Source organism: Lissotriton vulgaris, chromosome 3_1 (assembly GCF_964263255.1).
Source record: "Lissotriton vulgaris chromosome 3_1, aLisVul1.2, whole genome shotgun sequence".
Classification (NCBI taxonomy): Eukaryota; Metazoa; Chordata; class Amphibia; order Caudata; family Salamandridae; genus Lissotriton; species Lissotriton vulgaris.
In genome coordinates, this window is record NC_141689.1 from 1,010,092,915 (window position 1) to 1,010,119,126 (window position 26,212).

General features: G+C 45.8%; 1 protein-coding gene across 1 annotated transcript in view; it reads left to right on the forward strand.

Moving 5' to 3' along the window:
• The window catches only part of LOC147727312 (uncharacterized), a 206,803-nt gene that overhangs the window by 122,810 nt on the left and 57,781 nt on the right, over positions 1–26,212 (forward strand). The window contains exon 5 of the mRNA XM_086963091.1: positions 18,149–18,281. Coding sequence (XP_086819217.1) covers positions 18,149–18,281 — 133 coding nt within the window. The remainder of the gene's footprint in view (positions 1–18,148; positions 18,282–26,212) is intronic.

Below are 26,212 nucleotides of genomic sequence, written 5' to 3' on the forward strand. Positions count from 1 at the left end.
TCCACTGCATTTCTTCACGAACTACACACCACACAAGGTGCCACCATCAGAGGCCAGGCAGAATTTCTGGATGCATTCTCCATGTTTTATTCTCACCTATATACTGCAACCCAGGAAGCATGGCCCGAGGGAATGCACCCCTTCCTTGACAAGGTTGCACTAGTTTGGTTCCAACAGAATCACAGACATTATATGGATCTCCCGTTTACTGTGGAAGACGTCGCCCAGGTTATAAAAAGTTTACCATTAGACAAGGCCCCTGGGCCTGATGTCCTGACCACCTCCTTTTATAAAACCTACGTGAAAGAGTTAGCACCTCGATTGTTGGCATTGTATGAGCAGGCTCTAGAAGATGGTATATTACCTCCGTCCATGAGGGAAGCGATAATTATTACCCTGCTAAAACCCGGAAAGCCAGAAACGGAGATAGATTCCTATAGGCCATTATCAATGATAAATGTGGATGTTAAAATCCTTGCCAAGCTGATTGCAAACAGGTTGCAGCCTCTACTTTCTATTGTTGCACTCTCTGACCAGTCGGGGGTTCATCCCCGGGAGGTCGACCTCTCACAATTTGCGGACTGTCTTCTCGGTGCTGCACTATTTACACCCAGATGTACATGCTGCAGCTGTTTTTTTAGACGCCACTTAGGCATTCTATATACCTGAGTGGCCTTATTTGTTTGCTATACCAGGCTGTATGGGATTTAGCCAGCTCTTCATTAATCACATTCGGCTGTTATACACTCTACCCACCGCTCGGATCAGGGTGAACAGCTTACTCTTGGATCCCTTTCCCATTTCGCGTGGCACCAGGCAGGGATGCCCCCTCTCTCCTTTGCATTTCGTGATGGAGCCCCTGGCTGCACACATCAGGCAACATAGCACAGCTCGAGGTATAGGGGTCAGCACTAGGAGTCTACTCATTTTGTTCTATGTGTATGATGTGACTCTTTATATTGTCAACCCAGAGGACAATCTGGACCCCATTTTGAGGGAATTTATCCGCTTTGGAGGTCTGGACGGTATCTTCATTAACTGGGCCAAATATGTGATATTTCCACTGACGGATGGCACGCCTCAGTTGACCTCTGAGTTCCCTCTAAGGTGAAAGGCCGAGGCGGTTAAATATTTATGTGTATGCATAAGTCGGGTCATGCAGGAGGTGTGGAATCTAACTTATGGGCAGGCTGTCACATGGTTGGAGGAGAAGCTTAAAATATGGTCTAGGTTTCCGTTATCCCTGGCTGGGAAGATTGCATTGGCTAAAATGGTTATCTTACCGAAGTTTGTGTATTTATTTGTTAACATCCTGATCCCCCTTACGCAGCACTTTTGTTAACTCCCTGACGTCGCAGCTGGTCTCTCTGGTGTGGGGGGAAGGACTAGCCAGAATTTCCTGTGATTTGTTGAAGCTCCCGTTGAGGCAGGGAGTTTTGGGTGCTCCGGAAATGCACCTCTATGCGCTTTGCGCTCAGGCCCAATACCTGCACTATTGGGTCCATCCGATGCCCTTCCAGTCTCATGCGGTAGTTGAGACTGACGCGGTTGCATCTGTCTCGCTCAGGGTGGCGCTTTATCAATCGTCACGACGCCCTCGCAGAGATATAGACACCTCTGGGTCACTGCATTGGGCATGGTACGAGTTGTGCAGGAGGGCGGGTATCCTGATACTGTATGTCCCCTCCATCTCACTCGACCAGAATCTCCTTCTACCTTGCATTCAAGATGGTGTTGGTAAGACACTGGTACAGAAGATGAAACTTCACACTTTCGCGGACCTGTACCCGGGAGACATGTTCAGGCCTTTCCCGGAGGCAGCTGAAGGACAGGCGGTACCCTTTGCCGAGCTATTTTTATATCATAAGTTGCTTACGGCCTGTTGTGCCCTCTGTTATGATTTCCCGACCTCACCGCATTGGAGGACCTGTTGAGATCCCCATCTCCCCGTAAACTTATTACATGGCTCTATACACACATGCAAAACACTGCCCCGCCGGTGAAACCTAGAGCCCCCCAGTGGCGGAATACCGAGCTCCCTACTCTGATGACTGATCCCCAATGGGACTTTTGCTGTGGGCAGCTTACTGAGGTTTCCCCTAACTACAGGCACAGATTCTATGGGACGCCTGTGGGTCTGTTTCGCATGGGGCTCAGGGAAGATGACAGTTGTTGGCGCTGTGGGTACACTCCTGCCTCGTTTCTTCATATGGCGTGGGACTGCCCAAAGATTGCTGAATTCTGGTCCATAATTTTCACAACAGTGAACCAAATCATTGGAACGTCAGTTGCTCCATCCCCCACATTGGGCTTATTAAGCTATGTTAAAGACACCCCGGCTAAGCTGCACAAACTACATGCACTTCTCCTGTTGTTTGCTAAAAGTCAAGTTGCAGTACACTGGGGTGGGAGGAGGGTACCCTAAATTAAGGGGTGGATTACAGATGTTACCTACAGCCACACACAGTTAAACACTTTTTGGGAGCTCATGCCCCCTACTACAAGACCACTGAACCTAATCAATCAGGCATTTATATAGCGCACTACTCACCCGGAGGGTTTCAAGGCGCTTGGGGAGGGGGGGACCACTACTGCTCGAACAGCCAGGTCTTGAGCTGCTTCCTGAAGGCGAGGTGGTCCTGGGTCAGGCGGAGGTGGGTCGGGAGTGAGTTCCAAGTCTTGGCGGCCAGGTAGGAGAAGGACCTTCCTCCTGTGGTGGCTCTTCGGATGCGGGGGACGGCGGCGAGGGCGTGCCCGGTCGATCGAAGCTGGCGTGTGGGAGCGTAGAAGTTGAGGCGGCTGTTGAGGTATCTTGGGCCTTGGTTGTGTAAGGCTTTGTGTGCGTGGGTGAGGAGACGGAAGGTGATTCTCTTGTTGACCGGAAGCCAGTGCAGGTCTCTCAGGTGGCCGGAGATGTGGCTGTGTCGAGGGATGTCGAGGATGAGTCTTGCTGAGGCGTTCTGGATCCGCTGGAGTCTCTTCTGGAGTTTGGCGGTGGTTCCGGCGTAGAGGAAGTTGCCGTAGTCCAGTCGGCTAGTGACGAGGGTCTGGGTGACCGTCTTCCTGGTCTCGGTTGGGATCCACCGGAAGATCTTACGAAGCATGCGCAGGATGTTGAAGCACGATGAGGAGACGGCGTTGACTTGTCTGGTCATGGAGAGGGAGGAGTCCAGGATGAAGCACAGGTTGCGTGCATGGTCTGTTGGTTTGGGTGCGCTGCCCAGGGCGGGGGGCCACCATGAGTCATCCCAGGCGGAGGGTGAAGATCCCAGGATGAGGACTTCCGTCTTGTCCGAGTTCAGTTTCAGGCGGCTGTTCATCATCCGCTTGGCTACGTCTGTCATCCCTTCGTGTAGGTTGGTGAGGGAGAGGATCAGCTGGGTGTCGTCGGCGTAGGAGATGATGTTGAGGATGTGTTGGTGTGCGATGGCTGCGAGGGGGCTCATGTAGACGTTGAAGAGGGTTGGGCTGAGCGAGGAGCCTTGAGGGACGCCGCAGCTGACTCTGTGTCCTTCCGGCGAGGAGGGAGATGATCCACTCCAGTGTCTTCTCCTGGATTCCGATGTTGTTGAGGCGCTGCACTAGGGTGCGGTGGCAGACCGTGTCGAATGCCGCGGAGAGGTCCAGGAGGATGAGGGCCGCTGTTTCTCCATTGTCGAGCAGGGCTCAGATGTCATCGGTGGCAGCGATGAGGGCGGTCTCGGTGCTGTGGTTGGACCGGAAGCCAGACTGTGAGAGGTCGAGGGATCCGTTTATCTCGAGGAAGGCAGCCATCTGCTTGTTGACGGACTTTTCAATGACTTTGGCCGGAAACGGGAGGAGCGAGATGGGGCGGTAGTTTTTGAGTTCGGTGGGGTCCGCTGATGGTTTCTTCAGTAGAGCGCTGAGTTCGGCGTGCTTCCAGCTCTCCGGGAAGGTAGCGGTGTCGAAGGAGGTGTTTATGATGTCCCGCAGGTGGGGTGCGATGACAGCGTCGGCCTTGTTGAAGACGTGGTGAGGGCAGGGGTCGGTCGGAGATCCGGAGTGGATGGAGTTCATCGTGCGGATGGTGTCTTCGGTGCTGATCGGGGTCCAGGCGCAGAGGGTGGTGGTGGGGGGCGGTGGTTCAGTCGTGGCGTGCGTCGGTTGAGTGCTGAAGCTGTTGTGTATGTCCGCGATTTTGTTGTGGAAGTAGGAGGCGAGGGAGTTGCAGAGGTCTTGTGAAGGGGTGATGTTGTTGTTTCCGGCGTTGGGGTTGGAGAGCTCTTTAACGATGTTGAAGAGTTCCTTGGTGTTGTGTGCTTTGTTGTCCAGTCGTTCCCTGAATGCGGTTTTCTTGGTGGCTTGGATCAGTTGGCGGTGTTTTCGGGTGGCGAGCTTGAGGGTGGTCATGTTGTCCGGTGTTGGGTCTCTGCGCCAGGCTTTCTCGAGGGCTCGGCAGTTCTTCTTGGAGCTCTTGAGTTCGTCGGTGAACCATGGGGCTTTCTTGCTGCTGGGTCTGCTAGGCAGGGTCCTCAGAGGGGCGAGGTCGTCTGCGCAGTTGCTGATCCACTTTGTGAGGTTGTTGGCGGCCTGGCTGGGGTTCGTTGTGCTGGTGGGAGGGTTCAGGCTCAGGGACGTCGCAAGCTGGTCGGCTGTGATCTTGTTCCAGCTTCTGCGTGCAAGCTGTTGCTGGTGGTGGTGGACCGTGGTCCTTCTGAAGCTGAAGTGGACGCAGCTGTGGTCCGTCCAGTGGAGTCCGGTGGTGTGGCTGAAGGCGATGTCCTTGCTGGATGAGAAGACGGGGCCGAGTGTGTGTCCGGCGTAGTGGGTGGGGGTGGTTACCAGATGCTTGAGACCGAGGTTGGGGTGGTTGTCCAGCAGGGTGGCGGCATTGTGGTCGTTGTTGTTCTCCAGGTGGAAGTTGAGGTCCCCGAGGAGGAGGTAGTCAGCGGAGGGGAGGGCGTGCGGGTTGAGGAAGTCTGCGATGTCTTCGCTGAATTGTGTGCGTGGTCTCGGGGGTCTGTAGATGAGGGTGCCTCTGAGGGTGGTCTTGGGGTCGGTGTGTATCTGGAAGTGCAGGTGTTAGGCGGTTGGGAGGACGTCGTCGGTGTTGGTCGTGATGGGGATGGTGTTCCTGTGGACGATGGCGATGCCTCCTCCCGTCTGGTTGACCCGGTCTCTCCGGGTGATCTTGTATCCGTCCGGGATGGCGATGGCGATGTCGGGTGCTGAGGAGGCATTCATCCACGTTTCCGTGAGGAAGGCGACGTTGGGAGATGTGGTGTCGAGCAGGTTCCAGAGTTCGACGGCGTGTCTGTGGACGGAGCGGGTGTTGAGCAGGATGCACTTCAGGTGGTTGCTGCTGGTGCTCGGCTTGGTGGGTGCTGGTGTAGTGCAGGGCCGGATGCAGGTGAACTTGCAGGAGTGGCAGCAGAAGGGTCCGTGGGTGCGTCTTGGGGTGGCTCGGTAGCAACCCGGGAATCGGCCGGCGTTGAGTACGTTGAGTTCGGGGGCGCTATAAGTCCGGTGGGTGGGCTGGTGTCTGCGGGGGCCAGGGGTCCTGGCACTGGGCGCGGTCCAGGCACGGATGGGCTTACCTTTGGCGCGCCTTTGGCGCACAATCGGCACGCCCGCTGTGCGTGCACGCTGCGCGTACGCGCGGTTGCCATATATGGCGAAGTGGGAGGGAGGGCGGAGCAGCTGGGAGGCGGGAGCGGGGAGGGCACAGAAGGCAAAGGGGGCGTGGCCATGAGCACAGCGGTGGGAAGCGGAGAGCGGGGCGGGGATCACAGGGGCAGAGCGAGGTGATCAGCGCAGGGGGAGAAAAAAACACAATAACAGTCACACAGTATTAACAAGGCAACAAGGTAACCAAGGACGGGGCACAAAAGTACAACAGCAAACAAACAGAAAAACAGCAGCAAGGCGACAAAGGACGGGAGTTACAGTGGGGGGGCGGGGTCCACGGGGCGGGCTCAGCGAGGCTGAGGGCGGCAGCAGGAGGGAGTAGCACACGCTACAGCTGGTGGCCGTGCGGCGCGGGAGTGTCCTGAAAACATATAGGAACCATTGCTGGCCTGGGTTTGGGGAAAACCTGATTCTACTGAGGAAACACGCACAAGCGATATTCCGACTCTTGTATCAATGTGATTTGCTATTGGTTTTAACCTGTTTTTGCCATGCTGCCTCTCTTCAATCCCCAGAAACAATGGTTTTGATCGAATATGCCTAAAGAGTTCTAGACCCTCTATGTGATACTCTGTAATACTTATTATTATTAATCAAGGGACAATTGTATGTACAATGATTAGGCTCCTATTGGAAGTGGCCGTGTGAGACGTAAGCTAATACAAACTTGTAGTGTAATGTACGGACTGTAACTATCTTGAATCCTGATATATTTTGCTAACATGCTGGCCTGTTGTGATGTATGGTTGACCTTTTTCAAAATGTCAATGACTTATTTTTTTAAATGCTGTTGCCGCTGCCTTGCTAGTGTCAGGATACTCAAAATGTTGTGCTTGGAATCCAATGGGAATGATGAACTTTTTTGTGTCTCTCATCCCCACTAGTGACCAAATGTACAGGTATATGAAGGGCAGTGGTAGAACCAGAGAAAAGGAAGTGGTATAAAAGAAAAAACAGAGTCACTGGACTCCATCACCCTGACTCATCACTTCTGTTAGCCAAAGATGTCTTCAGGATGTAGTGGATATCTACAAGTCAGAGCGATATCTTTAGTACCTTGCGATATGCTTAAGTGTGATAGTAAATTAATATATGTGAGCAATATCTCTGTGTAATCAACCCTCTGTAACTTAATATTAGACTAGAGATGACTCAAACCTGAGCACATAAGCAATAAAAAAGATATATATATATATGTGTGTGTGTGTGTGTTTGTACACATATACATGGATAGATAGATAGATAGATAGATAGATAGATAGATAGATAGATAGATAGATAGATAGATAGATAGATAGATAGATAGATAGATAGATTGATTCACTGAACAAACCTAAGGTTACGGGGACGTTATAGTTAGATTCACTTTTTCTCCACACAAAATCATGGAAATTCAGCAGTTATAGTTATACTCATAGATATGCTTATGTTAAGTAACTAAAGCTCATTGCCTAAAGTGACTTAACGGCAAGAGTTATAGTTTCTTCAGATAAATATAACATAAGTATAACTATAACTGCTGAATTTCAATGGTTTTGAGTGGGTAAACATGAAATTAACTATAGCATCTCGGTAACCTTAGGTTTATTCAGTGAATTTGTTTTTTTTAATGTAAAGTAATGTATAACTGGATCTGTGGATACTCACAGAGCTACAGAGGATATGCATCTCTAGACATAGTTTTATTTCTTTAATAACTCCAAAACAACTGAACAGATTTTCACCAAATTACAAAAAAGGCTCTTTCTGGACTTGGAGCTAGCTTTCTGCCAAATTTGGTGTAAATCTGTATTTATATATTTATATTTAAAATTATTTATTTATCACACAGTAGCAGTTGCCACTAGGTAGTTATAGTTAAGATTGTGTTTCCTTAGGAAATGTTTATGTTACTTATAACCTTTGGCATCCATTTTTATGAACTACTACAAATTCCTCCCCTATACAAGACCCAAAAAAACACTGGGGCAGTAAGTGGGCTACACTTACCCTCTCTAAATGGGAATCAGCACTCGCTGAATCTAAACCTTCAGAGGTTACAAATACTAACTTAGCTAACACTATGTTTAACAACTGGATTACTAATTCCCTCGATTTAGAGACAAAAAGTAGCCCCCTGGTACCCTCCTACATTAAGAGAAATGAAATTATCTTGTCGCAAACTTGAAAGAGCATGGAGACAAGATCGCTCTCAGATCAGGAAATCAGACTATAGAGCCGCAATTAGGCTATACAAAAAGGAAATGAAATCTGCCCAAGCCCAGGTTTATGATTTAAAGATTAATCTGGCAGCAAATGCTCCCAGAGAAATCTTTAAAATAGCCAAATCTCTGATCTCCCCCCGCCCGAGCAAATGTCATCAGACGGGGCATTAGCTTGCTGTAATAACTTAGCAACCTTCTTCTTCCAGAAGATTCAGACCATCTACTCTTCCTTTTCCACTGATGGAATCGAATTGGAGGCTGCTACTACAGCCTGCCCCAACACCCCAGCTCCCTGTATGTTGGAAAGCTTTACCTTCTTGGACTCTACTTCCTTAAATGAAATAATCTCTAAAGTCACATCAGGATCCCCTAGTGACCCAGCACCACCCCAGTTCCTCACTATGGCCATGGATGTCATCCGACCAGCTCTTCTCGACGTTCTTAACACCTCAATTGCAACGAGCATAGTTCCGACTGGGTGGAAATGTGCAATGGTCAGGGCTCTTTTAAAAAAGCCCACTTTAGACCAAAACAATCTAGCCAACTTCCGCCCCCTCTCCCTGTTACCCTGGATGAGTAAACTGCTAGAAAAACACATTAACAACATCCTAGAAGACTACCTGGAATCTAATAGTCTGCTATGTGTCTCTCAGATGGGATTACGTCCCCAACACGGGACTGAGACAGCTTTGCTAGCAGTAACCGAAGAAACACGAACTGTGTTAGACCAGGGAGGGAAAGCAGCCATCATATTATTAGACCTCAGCGCCGCGTTCGACACAGTTAACCATGCTACCCTATTACATCGTTTGAAGGGCATGGGAGTGTCGGGCGCGGCCCTGGCATGGTTCGCATCCTTCCTGGACGAACGCTTCTTCCAGGTGTTTGAGGGCGAGGCTGCATCCACCAAACAGCCACTCAGTTGTGGGGTTCCTCAGGGCTCTGCCCTGAGCCCCACACTTTTTAACATCTACATGAGGCCCTTAGCGGAGATAGTTCATCCATTTGGCGTCCGTATTGTCACCTACGCAGACGACACTCAGTTGGTGGTCTCATTAGAACACTCTGAGGGGTCGTCTAGCACGCTGAGCTTATGCTTTGAAGCAGTGGCTAAATGGATGAAATCCTCCTGCCTCAGATTGAATGGGGAGAAGACGGGGGTCATGTTACTGGGCAACCCTTCACCTACCAGCCTGGCCTCCTTCTGGCCCACATGGTTAGGCCCCCCTCCCCTCCCCAAATCTGAGATAAAAAGCCTGGGAGTGTGGCTCGATAAATCACTGGATTTTACTTGTCAGGCCACCAAAACCGCATCCATCTGTTTTGGGCTGATGAGAATGCTCCGGAAGGTGCTCCCCTTGCTTCCATTCCAGGCGAGGAGCGTCATGGTCCAGGCTCTGATACTCTTACGCCTAGACTATGGTAATGCTCTCTATCTGGGAGACCCGGTGGCAGTGCTCAATAAACTCCAGGTCACCCAAAACTGTGCTGCCCGGCTGCTTTTTCAAATTCCACGCTGGCAGTCGGCCAAACATGCCTTAAAAAAGTTACATTGGCTTCCTGTGGCAGCTAGGGTACAATTTAAGGCCATGTGTCTTGTCCAAAAAGCAATCCGCAGAACTGGTGCACCCTTAATGCTCCCTTTAGCTACCCCTTACCTTCCCCTCAGAGCTTTGCGCTCAAGTTCATTGCAACTAGCCACCACGACCAAGATAAACAAAGCTCACTGGGGCAGCCGCTCATTCTCACACAATGCTGCGAGAATATGGAATTCTCTTCCACTTACCCTCAGAGAGAACAACAACCGGATGGCATTCAGGAGGCTTCTAAAGACCCACTTGTTCAGTAATGCCTGTTAATCATCCTAGCTGGCTGCCTTGGACTTCAGTTAAAAGCGCTGCGAGGCCTACGGGTAGTATATGCGCTCTATAAATGTAATTTTTCATTTCATTTCATCATTTGATGAATCTTCACTACACTCTCCCAAAAAAGTGCTACTTTTTGCCTAGTTTGCATCTTGAAACTTTCAGGAGGATCCATTAAGCGGGAGCCCAGAAAAGCGGGGGTCCCAAAATGGGTTTTTGACATTAAGATTTTCATAGGAATTTAGGCACAGCTATAGCCTAAACCGCTGAACAGATTTAGACCACATTTGGCAGTGAGCTAGATCTTGGTCCTGAAAGAGAGCCTTTTGTAATTTGGTGGAAATCCTTTTAGTAGTTTTGAGCAAGTAATGCTCAAAATCTTTGTATATATCATGACGTTGAGTTTTGCAGACCTGACAGATCTCATGCTGATAACTGATTTGCTGCTACCACATCAAGAAGGATGTGGTAGCAGACATCATAGAACTTGGGACTAAGTCCTGAGCTCCAGAAAAAATATCTTGGAAATTAAAAAACGGGGCAGGGTAGGATTACCTTGACCCATGAGGCTGGCAGTGGAGCCCCAGACAAACTCAACCTACGGCAAAAACGTTTTGTTTTTAATTTTGCCATGAATTTGCATAGGATCCAAGAATCTGCGGCAAATGTTTTTTTAAAGTGAGGGCTACAGCATAATATTTTTTTAATGGGGTGGGCCATTGCCAGATGAGCTGTATTCATGGTTTAGAAGAAGGTGGGCATACAGCCCCTCCATGAGGCTCTAAGAGGCTCCGGAGACCCCATCCCCCAGGACCCATAACTTAGAAAATAGGAGGGGGCTGAATATCCACCCCCCCTGAACCATTTCATGGCCCCAAGGATCCATCCACAATGGATGGCCCAGGGACAGCGCAGGCAGTGAACGAGCAATGCGCTCCTACCCAGATGGAGAACAAATCAGCTCCTACCAGGTGGGAGCACAAAACGTGTCCCTGCCTGCACTCTCGGACAGGGAAAATACACTGACCTGCTCCTGCTTGGTGGGAACAAAAGAAAACTGCTCCCACTGCACTAGAATGGGTGCAGGGAGAGGATCCAGCAGGCTGCGGGGGCCTGTTCCTCACCCTGCAGACCACAATGAGGGAGCCGCTGTGTGGTTCCCCGGGTGGGCACAGAGGTACCCCGCTTAAAAATGAAAAAAATAAAGTGGGCTACTGCAGGGAGCCAGCAGGGCTGTGGGGGCCCTGGGGCTCCCTCCACTGCCCCCAACAAAAGTTATTGTCAGGGGTACCCTGGGTAAGCACCGGCACCCTTTATATAAAATTAAAAATCCAGTCTCCTGTGTAACTTCACAGGTCCACTTGCAGGGAGCTGGTGGGGCCGCCAATGTCCTGAGTCTCTCCACGTGGCCCCTCAGCAAAAAATAAACATGGGTGTCCCGGGTGGGAATGGGGCATCCAAAAAAAATAAAAAACAACTGACAAAAGTGAATTATAAATAAGAGGTCACCGTTGTTCATTTATTATTCACTGCCCCTTCCTGGAGTGTCGAATAAAGCCATGGGACCTCTATTTACATATACATTTTTTTGGGGGGTGAGCACCAGAATCTATTTTTAAAATTGTGAGGGGCTGCAGGCTGTTCTGCTGCCCCCCAGAAATATCAGAGAAAAAACACGTAAGTCTCCTGGGTCATTGAAACCATGACCCCAAGAGAAATTACCATATTTTTCTAGCACTTTCCAAGCTGGAGCTTTTGCTTTACAGTTCAGAGTGCAGCACACTCTAGGGGCTGGCATTATGGCTGTGTTCTTTGTGGCCCAAAGATGTATAAAATATACAAGGGCTACTTGTGGTTGTTTTCATGATTGCATCTTTTGGGCTGAAAAACTTTAAAAGAAATATTCAGAGACATATTTTTTTATTAAAAAAAAAAGCTATGGGCCCGATTCACAAAGGTAAAGTTAGACAAAAGTCTAATTTTACGACTTCCGAATTTCACAAAGGGCATTTACGAGTAGTAAATGCCATTTGTGAATACCGAAAGTAGTAAAGTTAGATTTTCTTCTAATTTTACCTTTGTGAATCGGGTCCAAAATGTTTCTGACTATTTATTTTCACATCTTTCACCCACAAAATATCATTTAAAAAAATGGTGTAAAAAGAAAGAGTCACAGACATGTTCTAATAAAACTTTACTAAATATTTTTACATTATCAATACTAGTAAACATTGCATTGTGTGTATTTTTGGAATATACATTGAATTGAAAATATTTGTGATTTTTGAAGAAAGATGATAGATATGCTTTAAATATAAAGGGGTTGGGTGGAGGGGTGTGTTTGGTTGCAGGGCTTGGCTACATGCCAGGCCCAACGGCCAAACCCCTGCTGCCAAAGGTCATGCACAGTGGGAGGTGGCTTCCTGCAGGGGTTGGATGCAGGGTCTGACCACAGGGCAAACCCCGGCTGCACATGGCCAAAGGTCATGCGCAGTGGGAGGTGGCTGCCTGCAGGAGTTGGATGCAGGGTCTGGCCACAGGTCAAGTCCTCTGGCCAACCCCCACTATGCAAGACCAAAGGCCATGTGCGGCGGGGGTGTTAGCTTTACCTATAATAATAAAATAATACTTTATGTGAAAAAAAACTGGAAATACTCTCACAAAAACAAAGGTTAAATTGATATTATAGTTACATGAAAATGTCAGCTAAAACATACTGTTTTAAACATAAAAACAGTGAAAATCACCAGTTATAATTATCTAATGTGACTATAACTCAGGCCCTAATTTAACTATAACTTGCTCCCTCATCATGCACTGCTAATTACCTCACATATTAGATCGCTTATAACAATAGCTTATAACATCTTCAATGATATCATTGACAAAACAACACTGCAACATTTGAAATGACATCATTGACAACAGCACTGTCTGGAAGGCTGAGCTGCATAAATGGGCTAGGTGTGAGGGTGAGCTTCGTCTGCAGGCCGCGCTCAGGATAGGCAATGACATGGCACTGGAGAGGGCCAGGGCGTGGGAGGGGCTGGTCCTAGATCTCACGCTCCTGGACATGGAAGAGGAGGACTCCCCGATGCATAGTCCGGCTCCGGGGGGGCACCCGCCTGACAGGGGGACGGCTTAGGCCCACTCTGATGCTCCCCTACCTTTGCATTCCAATGTGATGACTTACGAATGGTCGCTGACAAATCCTGGTGCTCTGCTTCGGATCTGGTCTAGTTGGGAGGGTTGAGAACTCGGTTAGGTGATACTCTGGCACGCCTGGGGGTGTGGGGGGACTGGCCGGGGGCGGGAGGGCGGTTAGGGGTGGTCCTGAGTGAGGGTGGAGGGGTAGGTGGGGATGAGAGTGTTGAGGGGGGGGGTTGTTCAAGGAGGGTGAAAAGTGACTCTTGGTTCAACTGGACTTGGGGCAGTGTTGGGACCGAAAAGCAGCTCTGCCATTTCCCACCCACCTGGTAGTTATAGACCTATACAGAATGCTCCAGCGCAGTTTCTTTTTTCCCCCATGATATTGCCGGGGTGTGAGCTGAATGGCTGTGTGATACAGGGGTGAGGGAGCGGCGCTTCAATAGAGCGCCATGGGGAATGGATCGAATATACTGTATGCCTTTCTGATGTTGCTGCAATAAAAAGATATTTACAAAAAAAAAATTGACAACAGCACTGGTCATGGCAAGGGCCAACTCCTCAGAAAAGGCTTTAAATTCAAGAGCTCCTATCCCAACAAAATGTGATTCAGTTGTTGCCTCCCTTTTGTCTTGCATTAAGAATGATAGCCCTCTAGTTATTCACTTAAAGTCTGTGGTAATGCTGCAGTTGATTACTACGGAGTTATGAGAAAGAATGCCACTGGCGTTTGAAGTATGTTTCTCTCTACATTTCAAAATGTATTACCTGAAAGTGATGATTAGAGAACTCATAAAAATGTACACTCATTTTAGCTTTCTAGGGTGCTAACCATAATTTCGATGACAAAAATAACTGCATCATTTTGTTTCTTCGCTGCAGTCTCCTCTATAATCGTAGGAGATTGGATTATTATTTGGGGTGGGTGACTACCTACCACAAGGAAATAATCACAATCCTTCCTAGCGTGAACCCTCAAAGTGGCTATATTAACCTGAGTTCTCCCACCTGTTAGCTATTGCACAAAGCAGACAGACTTAATTTAGGGCAAAGTGTAATGTACGTTTTTATGCAATACGAAATAGTAATCAAGTCAAAATGCAAAACAATAAAAATCCCAAACCAAATAAGGAGAAGTGAGTAAAGTGTATTTAACAAAATAACATAAAAAGGACAAAATAAATAGGGGAAGCAGAGATATAGTTTTTAAAAAGTTTTTCTATGCAGAAATCGTGCCAAGAAGCACAAAGAGCAGACGATAGTCAATGGTAACAGTAGCCTGGGAAGTAAGCGCAATGTGCGGCGTGCCTCGATAGAGCGTGGGTCAGATACACCAACCAGGTTCATCCTGGTCAAAGATCTTACCTTCTGACTTAATCCTTTACCTTTCAATACACCACAGGAGTACACTTCAAAAGTCCCACAGGACCTCAGTGGAGGTACTTAGAGACTGATATAGTGTCAGCAGAGGCCCAACAGCAGGTCCTGTTACCACTAGTCAGCTAGACAGTTGCAGGGAAGGCCTTTTGTAGCTTGTTGTATCCATGTAGCTTAAATGGAAACTCAGCCTTATGACCCATGGATTCCACTTCTTGGTCCTGGGTACAGGAGGGAGCAGATCCAGTCTTTCACTGTTCTTTTAATTCCCAGACAGCAGATCCAGTTATCTTTTAGTCTTCCTCAAATCCAGCAATGCTGTCAAGTGGGTACCTAGAAAGCCATATTTCTACGTTTTACTTGCTACTGGGTGGGGTTGGCTCCTAGGCACATCCTAAACAATGAACTCCTGAAGCCAACCCTATCCACTTTGCTATTTTCAAGATGTTGAAAGTGTTCGACAACATTGAACTTGACTCTGCGGACTGGGGTGTTTGAGGAGTGCACTATGATCATTCTATTGTCTTCCTACATGTAACACTAAAATTCAGTTTGAACGAGCCACTGTGCCCATAATAAACCCAGAGACAGGGGTCTGGTAGGAGAAAGCAGGGTTCATCACAAACCAGACAGTAGATACACAAGAAATGTCTTGCTAGCCTGTTTGCTTCCTTTTAAGAGCGACCCTGGCATTATATGGAATTCTCCAGAAGACCTGTTAAGCAGCGGTTGACACTCAAGCAGGATTCAACACTGCATTGTCAAAAAGGATGCACACAACCCCACCCCGCTTATTCTGTGAGGTTCAGAAGATTCACCTCTGTCCATTTAGGTCAACCTATTGTGTGCTCCTGTGAGGCATTTGACACCCATTTTAATCCTGTTCAAATGCTAATCACTGGCTGACAGAAGTTGATGAGCAAATGTAAATTAGCCTCTAGGAAATTCAAAAGTCACTACTCCTTAATATTTAAGAAAAAAGCTATCTTCACCATTGAATTGGATATTAATATTAATTAAAATTGTTGTTTATTTGTCTAGCTAATCTCATCCCTGGGATACAGAATTAGTATTTTAATCTCTACTCAGTTGTTCTACCGAGGACATCCAGACACAATGAAATAGCTTATTGATGCTATTTACTCTAAGGACTTGTTAACATTTAATGTCTACATGTCCTACTTTTAAATACTATGCTCCCTGCCCTTGTACGTCACAAGGACTAGATTAGAGTGATTTATTAATATTTAAAAGGGAGATTTTTTACATGTCTAAAGGGTTTATTTTGAGAGTTCGAAATGCAGTTTTTACACTGCTACTGCCAGGCTCTTATGCTAGGGCTGAAACCATGTTTTACACTGTCACTGCATCAGGTGCTGCAGTACTCTATTAGCATCCTCTAGTGGCATTTAACTTACAATTTCAGATACCATACCGACAGTAATTATAACCGTTGCATATTTTTTAATGTAGTTTTACTTTTTCGAATCAAATGTCACTTGTTTCAACTATACAATGAATAATAAAATCCACTTTTTTCTCAGTCAGACTTGGAATTCACAATATTTTTCTGTTTAACTTGGATTATTGTTGTTTCTCTGTAAATAAGCCTTTCACTGTATGCGCTACTTCTACTACAAGGAATTTATCTCTCTTATTTTGTACTCTATTTGGTGTTGGAGTTTGTGATCACGTAACACCACACTTAAACCAATTACGTTGTTTAAACCTCTTGGTTTCTGTTTTCAATCTCATTATAAATGCATAGTTTTCAAGTGTGTTAAAGTCTTGCGTCAACTTATTTATCCGATTTTCTTTACTCTTCTCATCCTACCGAGCACTCTCTTTTGGCCAGTTAGGTTCTCCTGGTATGTCTTCAGCTTTCTATGAACCTTCTCATTAAAGGTGGGTTACCTTCTTGTGCTCAAACCTCTGGAGTGACCTGCTAGTTTATTTGGGACTTCCCTCTCCTCTGAGTGCGTTCAACTCACATTGTGATGATCATCTGTTGAACCGGGCTTTCCTGATTAATAGTACTCCAAACGAAACTGATGTCTTACAACATGTTGTTATCAAGTTTGAATTGTATACTGTACTTCTGCTTGTTACAAGTGATTTGTATAAAAGCATGGTGTAAATTCAAGTAAATAATACAATAGATACAATACATTATTTCAGTATGTATAAGCAATTGCCTTGCATGAACTCTGGCTGCTACCCTGCTTACTTTGCAAATGCATTAGCACTGGTCTCCATTTTGCCCTATTTGCTACCCACCAATTTTACCACCACTGTTTGTCCAAGGCTTTAAAGTACACTAGCAAATAAATATACATACACACCTTCGCCCCTTTCCATCCATATTCTTTCATAAATTCATCATTCACACACAGACATATTTATCTCTACGTTGTTCAAACCAAATCTAGGAATCCATTGATTACCCACCTGAACCCATGACCTCCTTCACCCATCCCTCTTTATTCCTTCATACTCCAACTACCCAAATCCATGAATTCATCCATTCGCTATATAGCCACACCCATGTATACACCAACTACATTCATCTTGCATCAGTGAATGCACTAATTCCAATCTACTTTTTCATCTAGGCGTCCGTCCACAAACACTCACACTTCCATTCATTAAACTTTGCATGCATTTTATGTGCACTCTGTATGTATGTGTGCACAAATAGGCCCCTAAGAGCTTTCTGTGTGTGTTTGCGCACACATGTGCCTCTGAATTTCTTTTATATGAGAGTAGCAGCTCACAAGTGGTATATTAATCAGCAGCGGGTAACATCAATTTATTCTCAGTATTCGTAAAATATCTTCAGCCTTGTGTATATTATTTTATGGCATGGCTGTCGAAATTCGTGGACACCAACAATCCTCGGCTCGCAAACCCGTGGTCTTGAGTTTGCGAGCCGAGGATTGTTGGCGTCCGCGAATTTCGACAGCCATGCCATAAAATAATATACACTTGTGAGCTGCTACTCTCATATAAAAGAAATTTACACGTACCACATGAGACATAGAAATTAAGGAATGCAGCTTACTATATTTTGTATTGAAACGAAGAGACTGAAAAAGGATAATTTTTATTAGGATCATTCAACCGTTTACATGTTGACAATTGAAATTACGATCCTTTTCACCTCTGTTGTCAGGATATCCATACAGAGTCTATTAATTATTGGAAAGAGCATCTGTTCTGCTAAAGGTCCTGATAGATCACATAACAACTTGTGACCCCTCAGACCCAGAATAAAGAATGAATGTAGAGTGTATGAGAGTGTATGTATGAGGTAGTTGTGAGAGTGTATTAGAACTGTTTCTCTGTATGGTGCTTGTGTTTTTATTGTTCACTGATGAATTCTATGTCCTTTTGTAAAAATGATTGTGATGAACTTAAAGAAACATTGCAAAAAAGTATAATTTTGTAAAAAAGAATATAAAAAGAAATACAAGTTATAAATGTAAAGAAAAAAATATATGTAGTCACCTTGTGTTGTAGGCTTTTTTTGAAAGTATAAATGTCGCCAATTGTAAAGTAATTCAGGTCCTGAGGGAATCATTCTCTGTGTTGCAAGTTGTGTTTGGTCAGTGTGTAGATGTGTGTTTGTCTGAGTTGCTTGCTCAATGTGTTGAAGAAGACTCTAGTTGTTTGCTTTTGTACTTGCATGTGTGTCTGCATGAGTTCATGTATGTGTGCTGTCATTGGACATAACTCTGTATATGTCTTGTGTTTCTGTATTGCTATGCATTATACAAAACTATGTCCAACTAGCTTTCCAATTGCTTGTTTCACCTGTTTGTTTGATACTTTGTAAATTTCCATGATGGTACTGGAACATTGCTACATGCTTTAACTGTCATGGCCTTAACTATTTGTGTTTTCCAGGCTCCAACACAGAAAATGCATCACATGGTTTAGAATCTTGGAAAATTGGAATAATCGTTGCCGCTGTTTTTCTGGTTCTGGAGGTAGTTGTGCTGATCATCTACTGCCGAGTGTGTCGCAATAGAAAGAAAAGGTAGACCCAGAGTTTGACTGTTGTATTTTGTGCGTCGAATCTGAATGAATATGCACTTTATGACTAGATAAAGATCTACTTGTCTTTGTGGCCTAGTTACAGAGGAACCAGGGGCGGCCTATGCATGTGCATGTGCACCTGCACAGGGCATGCTTAGGCATGCAAGCTGTGCACCTGCACAGGGCCACCAAACCCCAGGGGCCACCACGCCAATATATATCCTTAAAATAATAATCCTCTGAGGATGGATACATATTTGAGTGGCGGCCCCTGGCAGGTATTTGGTGGCCTCCGGCTCTGTTCCACTTCCAAACACCCTGACCCCCCCCTCTTCACTGGCCTCCGCGCGCCACCCCGCCCGGACCCCCTCTTCCGGGGCCCCCTACCTACGCTCCCTGCCCAGGGCCGCCATGAGCTTAGAGCCGCCCCTGGAGGAACCTTCAGACATAAACATTAATTTGTGGTCTAAAACACGTGTTCATGACTGCCTGGAAATCACAAAGGGACACCTTGCATAAATGCATTCACCTTTGTGGATTTCTCTGCGATGAGTGTGGAGAAATCCACTGTAGGAAGTTCCACAAAAGAGGTGGAAAGTCGGTGTTCCGAGCATGGGGGAAGTTTGTAACACTGACAATACACAAACTCAGCCGCGGCCTGTCCAGGTAAGAGCGGTGGGCCGTGGGGCCGTTTGGGGGACGATGATGAGGGAAAATTAATTATTTCATTAATATTCCCTCGTCATCGTCCGTCGAAATAAACCCCACATGGCCCAACTGCTCTTACCTAGACAGGCCGCGGCTGCACAAACTTCAATCTGACTTCTTTCCACCTTGCAAATGGTCTGAGATTTTCTCTAGGCAAGGGCTGAATTATTCCGATTCAGGATGCAGAGAGAAACGAAACATCCCCAGATTTGCTGGGGTTTTTAAATAATTAAAGAAGAGTTTTATATATACACAGCTGGCTACATTCCGACTTGCAGATTTCCGTGATTACAAGTCAGACTGTGCAAAATGAACACTCAGGCAAAATGAACACAAATTTTATGTGTTAATTTTACTGGTTGTGGGAAAATCTGACCTGGTTTTTTTTCTAACCGGTAATTCTGGCCAAAAAATGTCATGAGGCTTTTGCTACAGCAGCATCCAAGGCTCATTACACATTTTCTTTCCTAACAGGGGGAGCATCCAATGCTTTCTTCACTAAGAAAAAGCTTCTCTTTCTCGCCACTAACCCCCCATCCTCACCCACCACCCTTAGGACCAGACTGGCCGTAGGGGCACCAGGCATTTCCCGGGAGGGTCGGATGGGTGGGGGGCGGTTTTGTACCCGCTTCTCACTAGCAGCCCCCCACGTCCCGCCCCCCAGCCTCTGGGGCCAGTCAGGCAGCAATCTGCTAGGGCTGCTTGCTGTTCCCTGTCCAGCTGTGACCACTCTACTGACACGCCTACAAATACATTCACCACCTCATCTGAACGAATAGTAAATGTATGCAGTAAGCCTCATGGAAAGGGAAATCCATTAGTTTTGTGACCAAAAAATTGGTTCGGCACGGTAACTTTCCATTCCACGGGGATCAACTCGTAATTACACAGTCCTGGTGTGATTTTACAAGTTAATAATAGTAAAATCGAATGCAATTTTAAGTGTGCCCCCCCCCCCCCCCCCCTCCAGTACCATGCAACTCCTAATTCAGGATTCAGTGACTAGGGGGTAATCCCCCACAGCGGAAGTAGGAGATAAAAGGAATTGTAACATGAAATTCCCAGTAGTACGCCTGGAAACCTGCGCTGGGTACAGCTTCTTAGGCATACTACTGGGAATGTAGAAGAAAAGGAGACAGACGTGTAAGTAATTCCGGTAGATATTTAATGTCTAGCCATACTCCTTTCACTAAGAGTATAGATCCATTTAAATCAAACACATTGGAAGATAGATGTACAATTTCAGAACTATTGAAACATACATTTTCAGTCGAAAACTACATGTAGTATTTTACACACATATTCGATGTAGTTACTGAACTATGAATGATAATTCCTCTAACTGGAAATTATCAGTTTTAATCATTAACTGGATAATATAGATAACTGCCAACAAGGGGAGTAGTTTCAGTCAGCACAGCGTAAATGACAGACAGACGTCTTCCTGTATCATGTAGATTGCCAAGATGTAGTTGCCTCCTGAAAAACAGTGAAATTATCCCTCCATGCTCCGAAGGCCATTTTTAAATACTAATTTTAGCTCACACGTAACAATCCAATCTTTCATTATAATCTCAGAAAACACAAGTTTCTTAGCCAACTCCCTAATAAGGACCAATTATCAGATCTTGCTGACCTCTTCCATGAAGGTAGCTCCGTAAATTCAAGAACACAGATACATTAAGCATTAGTAACAATAGCTAGCCAAATAACAGATAAACTATGACCACATTTTTTCCTAATTGTACTTTAAGTTCTGTTTTTTGGCGTCAGCCAGAATACTGATTTGAAATCACAAACATTCTCATGACAATACTGCTTCCAACTTGCCAACCATTTCCAACTCCCTAAACAGCCATATTAAAACACCATACACCCTATCAGTTTCATGAATATCATTGGATAAGGGGACAGAAGCGAAAACACTATACTGTGCATTAATTTCCTTTAAACGTTTCATTGCCCCAAACTTGAAATATACATTGCCAGTCAGCCCACAACTGTGCAATGTACAGTGTCATTTCGCCTCCCAATCCATTATTTAGCAAGAAGTTTGTTGCTTTTAACTCCATTGACCAATTGTCATGATATCAATTATATGCTAGTTAATCTCCAGTCAGTATGCACAACATGCTGCTAGTTTGTTATCAGTCTTTGCAGACCTAAGACAATGTGATCTAAAGCACCGCACCATCAGAAAAATAAAGTACCAGGAAATGATCTGGATTGAACACAGGGAGGGAGAGTGTTTAATCCACCAACCACTCACATATACTCAAAATATAGAAGTTGAAAGTAGCGCCCATTGACCATTCATCTGTGTCAATGCCAATGCGCCCACAGCTATTAACTATCACACTCCTTCTAGTGTAACAATCCAGACTATTCCTGGCCACTCAAAGGTATAAGAATGGCTAAGGAAGCAGGTATTATTATTATTTTTACTTGTAATTAATATTATAAACACTCTTGTTGTGCTCACTTCACATTGCACAATGAGCACCACCATGTGGTGAACTGTTACAAGTACTGGTATTTGAGAATTAACCAGCACCAGCAAACACCAGCACAAATTAAGCACTGATTGCGTCAACCATGAGTAGTAGTGCATTCTCCCTGTCTTTTTCCTTGATCACCCTATTGACCAATAACCCAAGTTTAATGCTATTAACAGAGCTGGGATGCATCCAATTTTGCCCATAAACAACCTCTCTATCATCCTTTAACCCGTTTAGCGCGTCGAACATTCCCCCCCAGTGCGGACGTTCGATCGCGCTAACGGGATTCGGACGTCCAACGGTCGTGCGCAGCACCAGCGAGGTAGTGCACGCGATGACCGTTGGACGTTCGCAGCACGGAAGGGGTTAAAAGGATACAGCAAAGCCCACAATTACACGATCCAGCAGCAACAAACTTTTCTCTATTGATTTCTTAGGTATTGAAGTACCTGCTGTTGCATTATACAGTCTGTAAATCCTCTGCATAAAACTGATCTGTTGGGATGAGGACATGAAGCATATGAGCACGTGTATGCTCCACTCCTACATCAAAATCTGCATATGTTGGTGCACTATGATTCTTTAATGTGCTTGGACACAGTTATAGAGGCACAGAGTCACTGAGTCTCAAATGGTGAGGTAGCATTCTCTCGTGAAGCAATATGAGCAGTGAGACCAATAGGAAAGGCAGCCTGAGTGAACAGGAAGATGCCATCTTGGGATCCCAAATTATTGCCTGAGCACTGATATAGTAGGCTTTAACATGCCCTGGAGCAGATGAGACAGGGACAAAAGTGGGAAGATTGAAAGTTAGTACCCACAGCATGCCACAGAGTTTTCCGAAGCATAGAATAGGAGCCAAGATGGAGGCAGGACTGCAACTGCCCACAGAGCACCCGGGGCAGAGACACACGGTAAGACAGGACAACAGCAGTAGAGAGAATAGCCACCATTGTGAGTAGATGTGACTGAGACTGACCTTTGTGACAGAGCACACTGACTTGAGTAGAGACTCAAATGTGAGGCTGAGGCTGACGCTATACAGGCCAATGGTGGAGTTGGACAGACAACGCCCAGAGACTGTAGCTTATCAAATTCCACCTGTATAGAGACAACTGACAGACCACTGGTACAAAGGACTAAACCTGAAAGTGATCAGACAAGTGAGTAGAAAGACTGAACACCAGAATATCAAAACACAACCCAGTCATATTGGGTAGCGGCTCAGAAACACATATATTCAGTAGCAAGTTGGTAGGACACACTAGCCAGATAAAAGAGGGCTTAAGTATTCTCATCGCTACAGCAAACTCCGTCAAGAGCAGATCAGATGTGTATCACCTTGGCACTGTATGGCTGGTAGGAACATCAGACTACAGAGTAAGTGTAGCAGATAGGAAACCTCATAAACAATAGAGAAACTTGAAAGAGGCTGCAGGCTGCAACCGGAGGTCTGGCGACCCAGCTGGGAATCCTAGGGTAAGAAGAAGAGAGAATCGAGACACAAATAGCAGTGGTCCACATCGGAAAGCACTCAGCCTGGTACTCTAACACTCTGTGCTAAGGCAAAGGGATGTCAGAGCTCTGAGACAAAAAGTCAGGCAAAACTTGGCATAGACACAGCTGGCCCCCAGTTGAGCATATAAGCCAAACTGCACAAAATAGACCTGCAGGCTTCATTGGACCTCCGCCCTCTTCTCTGGGAGGAAGGGTATGAAACCAAGTAACCTAAGTGCAATGATAGAGGCCCGTGAAAAGAGACCTGATCTACACCAAGGAAGAGAACTATATGTGAGGAGAGTATCAACCTTCTGGGCCTACTACAAGCACAAGAAAAGGAGAATCATGTTGATCAGCAGGGGCGGATCTGGCCCCTTAATAAAAAAATATACTGACAGTTATGGGACCGAAGGGTGTTAAACATGGCAAAGCCCTGGGTACACCCAGGTCCTTCCCAGAGTGGTCAGGGATGGGGGCAGCAACTACAAGGACCATGATGGAGAACCCTCAGCACTTCCTTTCAGATATATTAGGAGAAATCAGCATGATCAAGAGGGACCTGAAGCCTTGTTATCGCAAACTGCAAAAGGAAGAATAAAGAACCTTGAAAAATAGTTTATGACTGCTCAGAAGAAGAACACTACTTAGGCAACAGAGTTCTTGAATTAGAAGAACAGTGCAATGACTTAGTATTCAAGTAGCAAGATCTAGAATATGATTTAGATGCAACATCATAAGAATCAGGGGAGTACCCAATAATACACACCCCATGTGCTGGAAATAGGTTACTGGTTGAGGGGGGTGACACCCTACTTAAGCAGTAACTGCAATCCCTGTAATGGAGAGCCACAAGCAGACCCCAATTTAACCTGTGCTCAACCCTCCCATAGCTTGGCACAAAGCTATTAAGCTTAACTTTGAGGCAATGTGTAAAGTATTTATGCAGCATGTCAAACAATATTAAAGTAAAAACACAACACAAGAAAAATCCCTAACCAAAATAGAAAAATAGAGTGAAATGTAATACGTTTTTTGAGACTAAAATTACAAAAACCTAATCAGTAGAACTGCAGATATGCAGATTTAAAGATTTAGGTGAAACTAGTGCCAAAAAGCACAAAGCATCACCTGTGGTTATCTGGTCTGGCAGGACCATTTGAAACTCTTTATTTCAGTAAAATTACTTAAAAGAGACATATATTAAAGGTAAACATCATACATTCCAATTTAAGGGGAACAAGCCCATATATGTTCAAAAGGAATACAATTTAAAGATAACACTGATTGTTAAAAACTGTGACGGTGGGCAAAATGGAGCCTGGGTCAACAATTATGTGATTTGCAGTTTTCAAGTCACACACGAGCCAAAGATGACAGTGCAAAGTGGCAGTGTCCCTTGTCTAAAGTGCAAATGCATTTGTTAAAGATTTGTGCGGTCGTCAGACCATAAAATTACATTCATAGGCATTACACAACAAGATTAAAATAGTTATTTAAAAACATCAAAACTCACTTTAAAAATACATTACTTCATTGGCACTTTGACCTGGGTCACAGTAAAAGGCAAAAATAAATGAGTTTGTTATTGTTCGAGGGTGGAAGAAAACGGTTTGTATTTTAAAACTAGTGCCAACTAGCCATTATGACAATTATCTTGATAGGGCAGGTCGTCACATCTAAAATTCTCAGGGGTGAATCGGAAGGGTTGCCAATGCCTTCCTTCTGATTGCCCAAGAGTGGCCCACAAACTTCGCATTTGAGCACACGAATAATGGCCTTGCATCTGATTTCAGTATACGCAGGGCCACTCTAGAGTTTCAAATTCCAAGTTGTCTGCAAACTGGGGTTAGCCATTTCCCCCTGGGTTTTGTATATGCTATGCAGGCAAAGAGAACATGGCCAATTGATTCGCGCGGGCAGGGGAAGCCTTGGGCTGGGCTTTGTTGGACAGCCAAGAGTTTGTAAATGCATTAATTGGCAGACTGCCATGCCTGCATTAAATGTAGAGCTTCCTGTCTGCCTGCACCTTTAAATCAAGGTGGCTTTCTAGAGAGCGGATGACCTTGTAGTCTCTAAATTCTTCCGTAAGTTTGCCCTGCTTACTATTAAAATGGGCGTTTTGCTCAACCCATTTCCAGTATAGTAGTTTAATCTGTCTTCTGGTATGGGTTGGTGGGCAATCAATATTATGTCCTTGTAGGCCAATGCTGGACATATGGCTTTTACAAAAGGGGGTGGTGATGGACGGAGCATCTGAATCAATCAAACACTCACACCTAGTCAAAAGATCTGGGTTTAATCCATCACCGTTCTTTAGCCCACTCTGCCACCCCAGTTCAGACATGGCTTTATGCAAATCAGTCTGACCCTGTGCCTCATGGGAACAGTCCAGCCCGAACTGCCAAGCCATGTCTTCCCTGGACCGGAAACAAGCTTCAGAGGACCGGTTTCTGGCATTCCAGCCGTCTTCAGCCAGGCTTGCTTGAATCCAGTGGCAAAGTGAGCAAGGGACTCTCGTCTGAGCATACCCTGCCACACATATGGCTTTTAACATGTTTAATCCATACTATTTTATTTGTGATGTTGAGGACACAGACCTCGTTGAAGGCTGCGGCATATTGTGTCAGTTCGAAGGTCGTTACAATCCTCAGCCAAAATAGCAAGGGGCAGAGCTTCACTAGGTCACTAATAGGCTTAATGCCCATGTCAAGCTTTAATGGGCAAAAGGGAGTGCTTTGTAGGAGGAAGACCAGATTTTTGAGGAACTTGTTCTCCAGGACTGTGAGGTCGCTTGCTTTGACCATACCCCACAGCTCGGCCCCATATGGGGCACTGCTCACAGACTTACAGCTATACTTTTTCAGCGCTGGTGTTATTGGCTTAGTATGAGGAGACAATGTTCTTTCCTCAAAACCCTGGTTACCTGTGAAAATGTAAGGTAGGCTGTAGGAGAGTAGGATCTGCTTGCTATGGTTACCCCCACTTTTTGCTGGTGTTTCACTGTTTCACGACTTTAGTCTGGCTGGGGCCTGCTATTCAGGACCCCAGCCTAGCTGCTACCCCTCTAATATGATGGCATGTACTTTAGGTACACTCCAGATTGGTTACTGGGTTACTCTTTGTGAGTCCCTAGTGTATGGTGCCTTGGGTACCAAGAGCATAGGTACACCAGAGTCCTACCAGGGGCTGAAGCATGTATTATGCCACCCCTGGGAAGCCTTCCAAA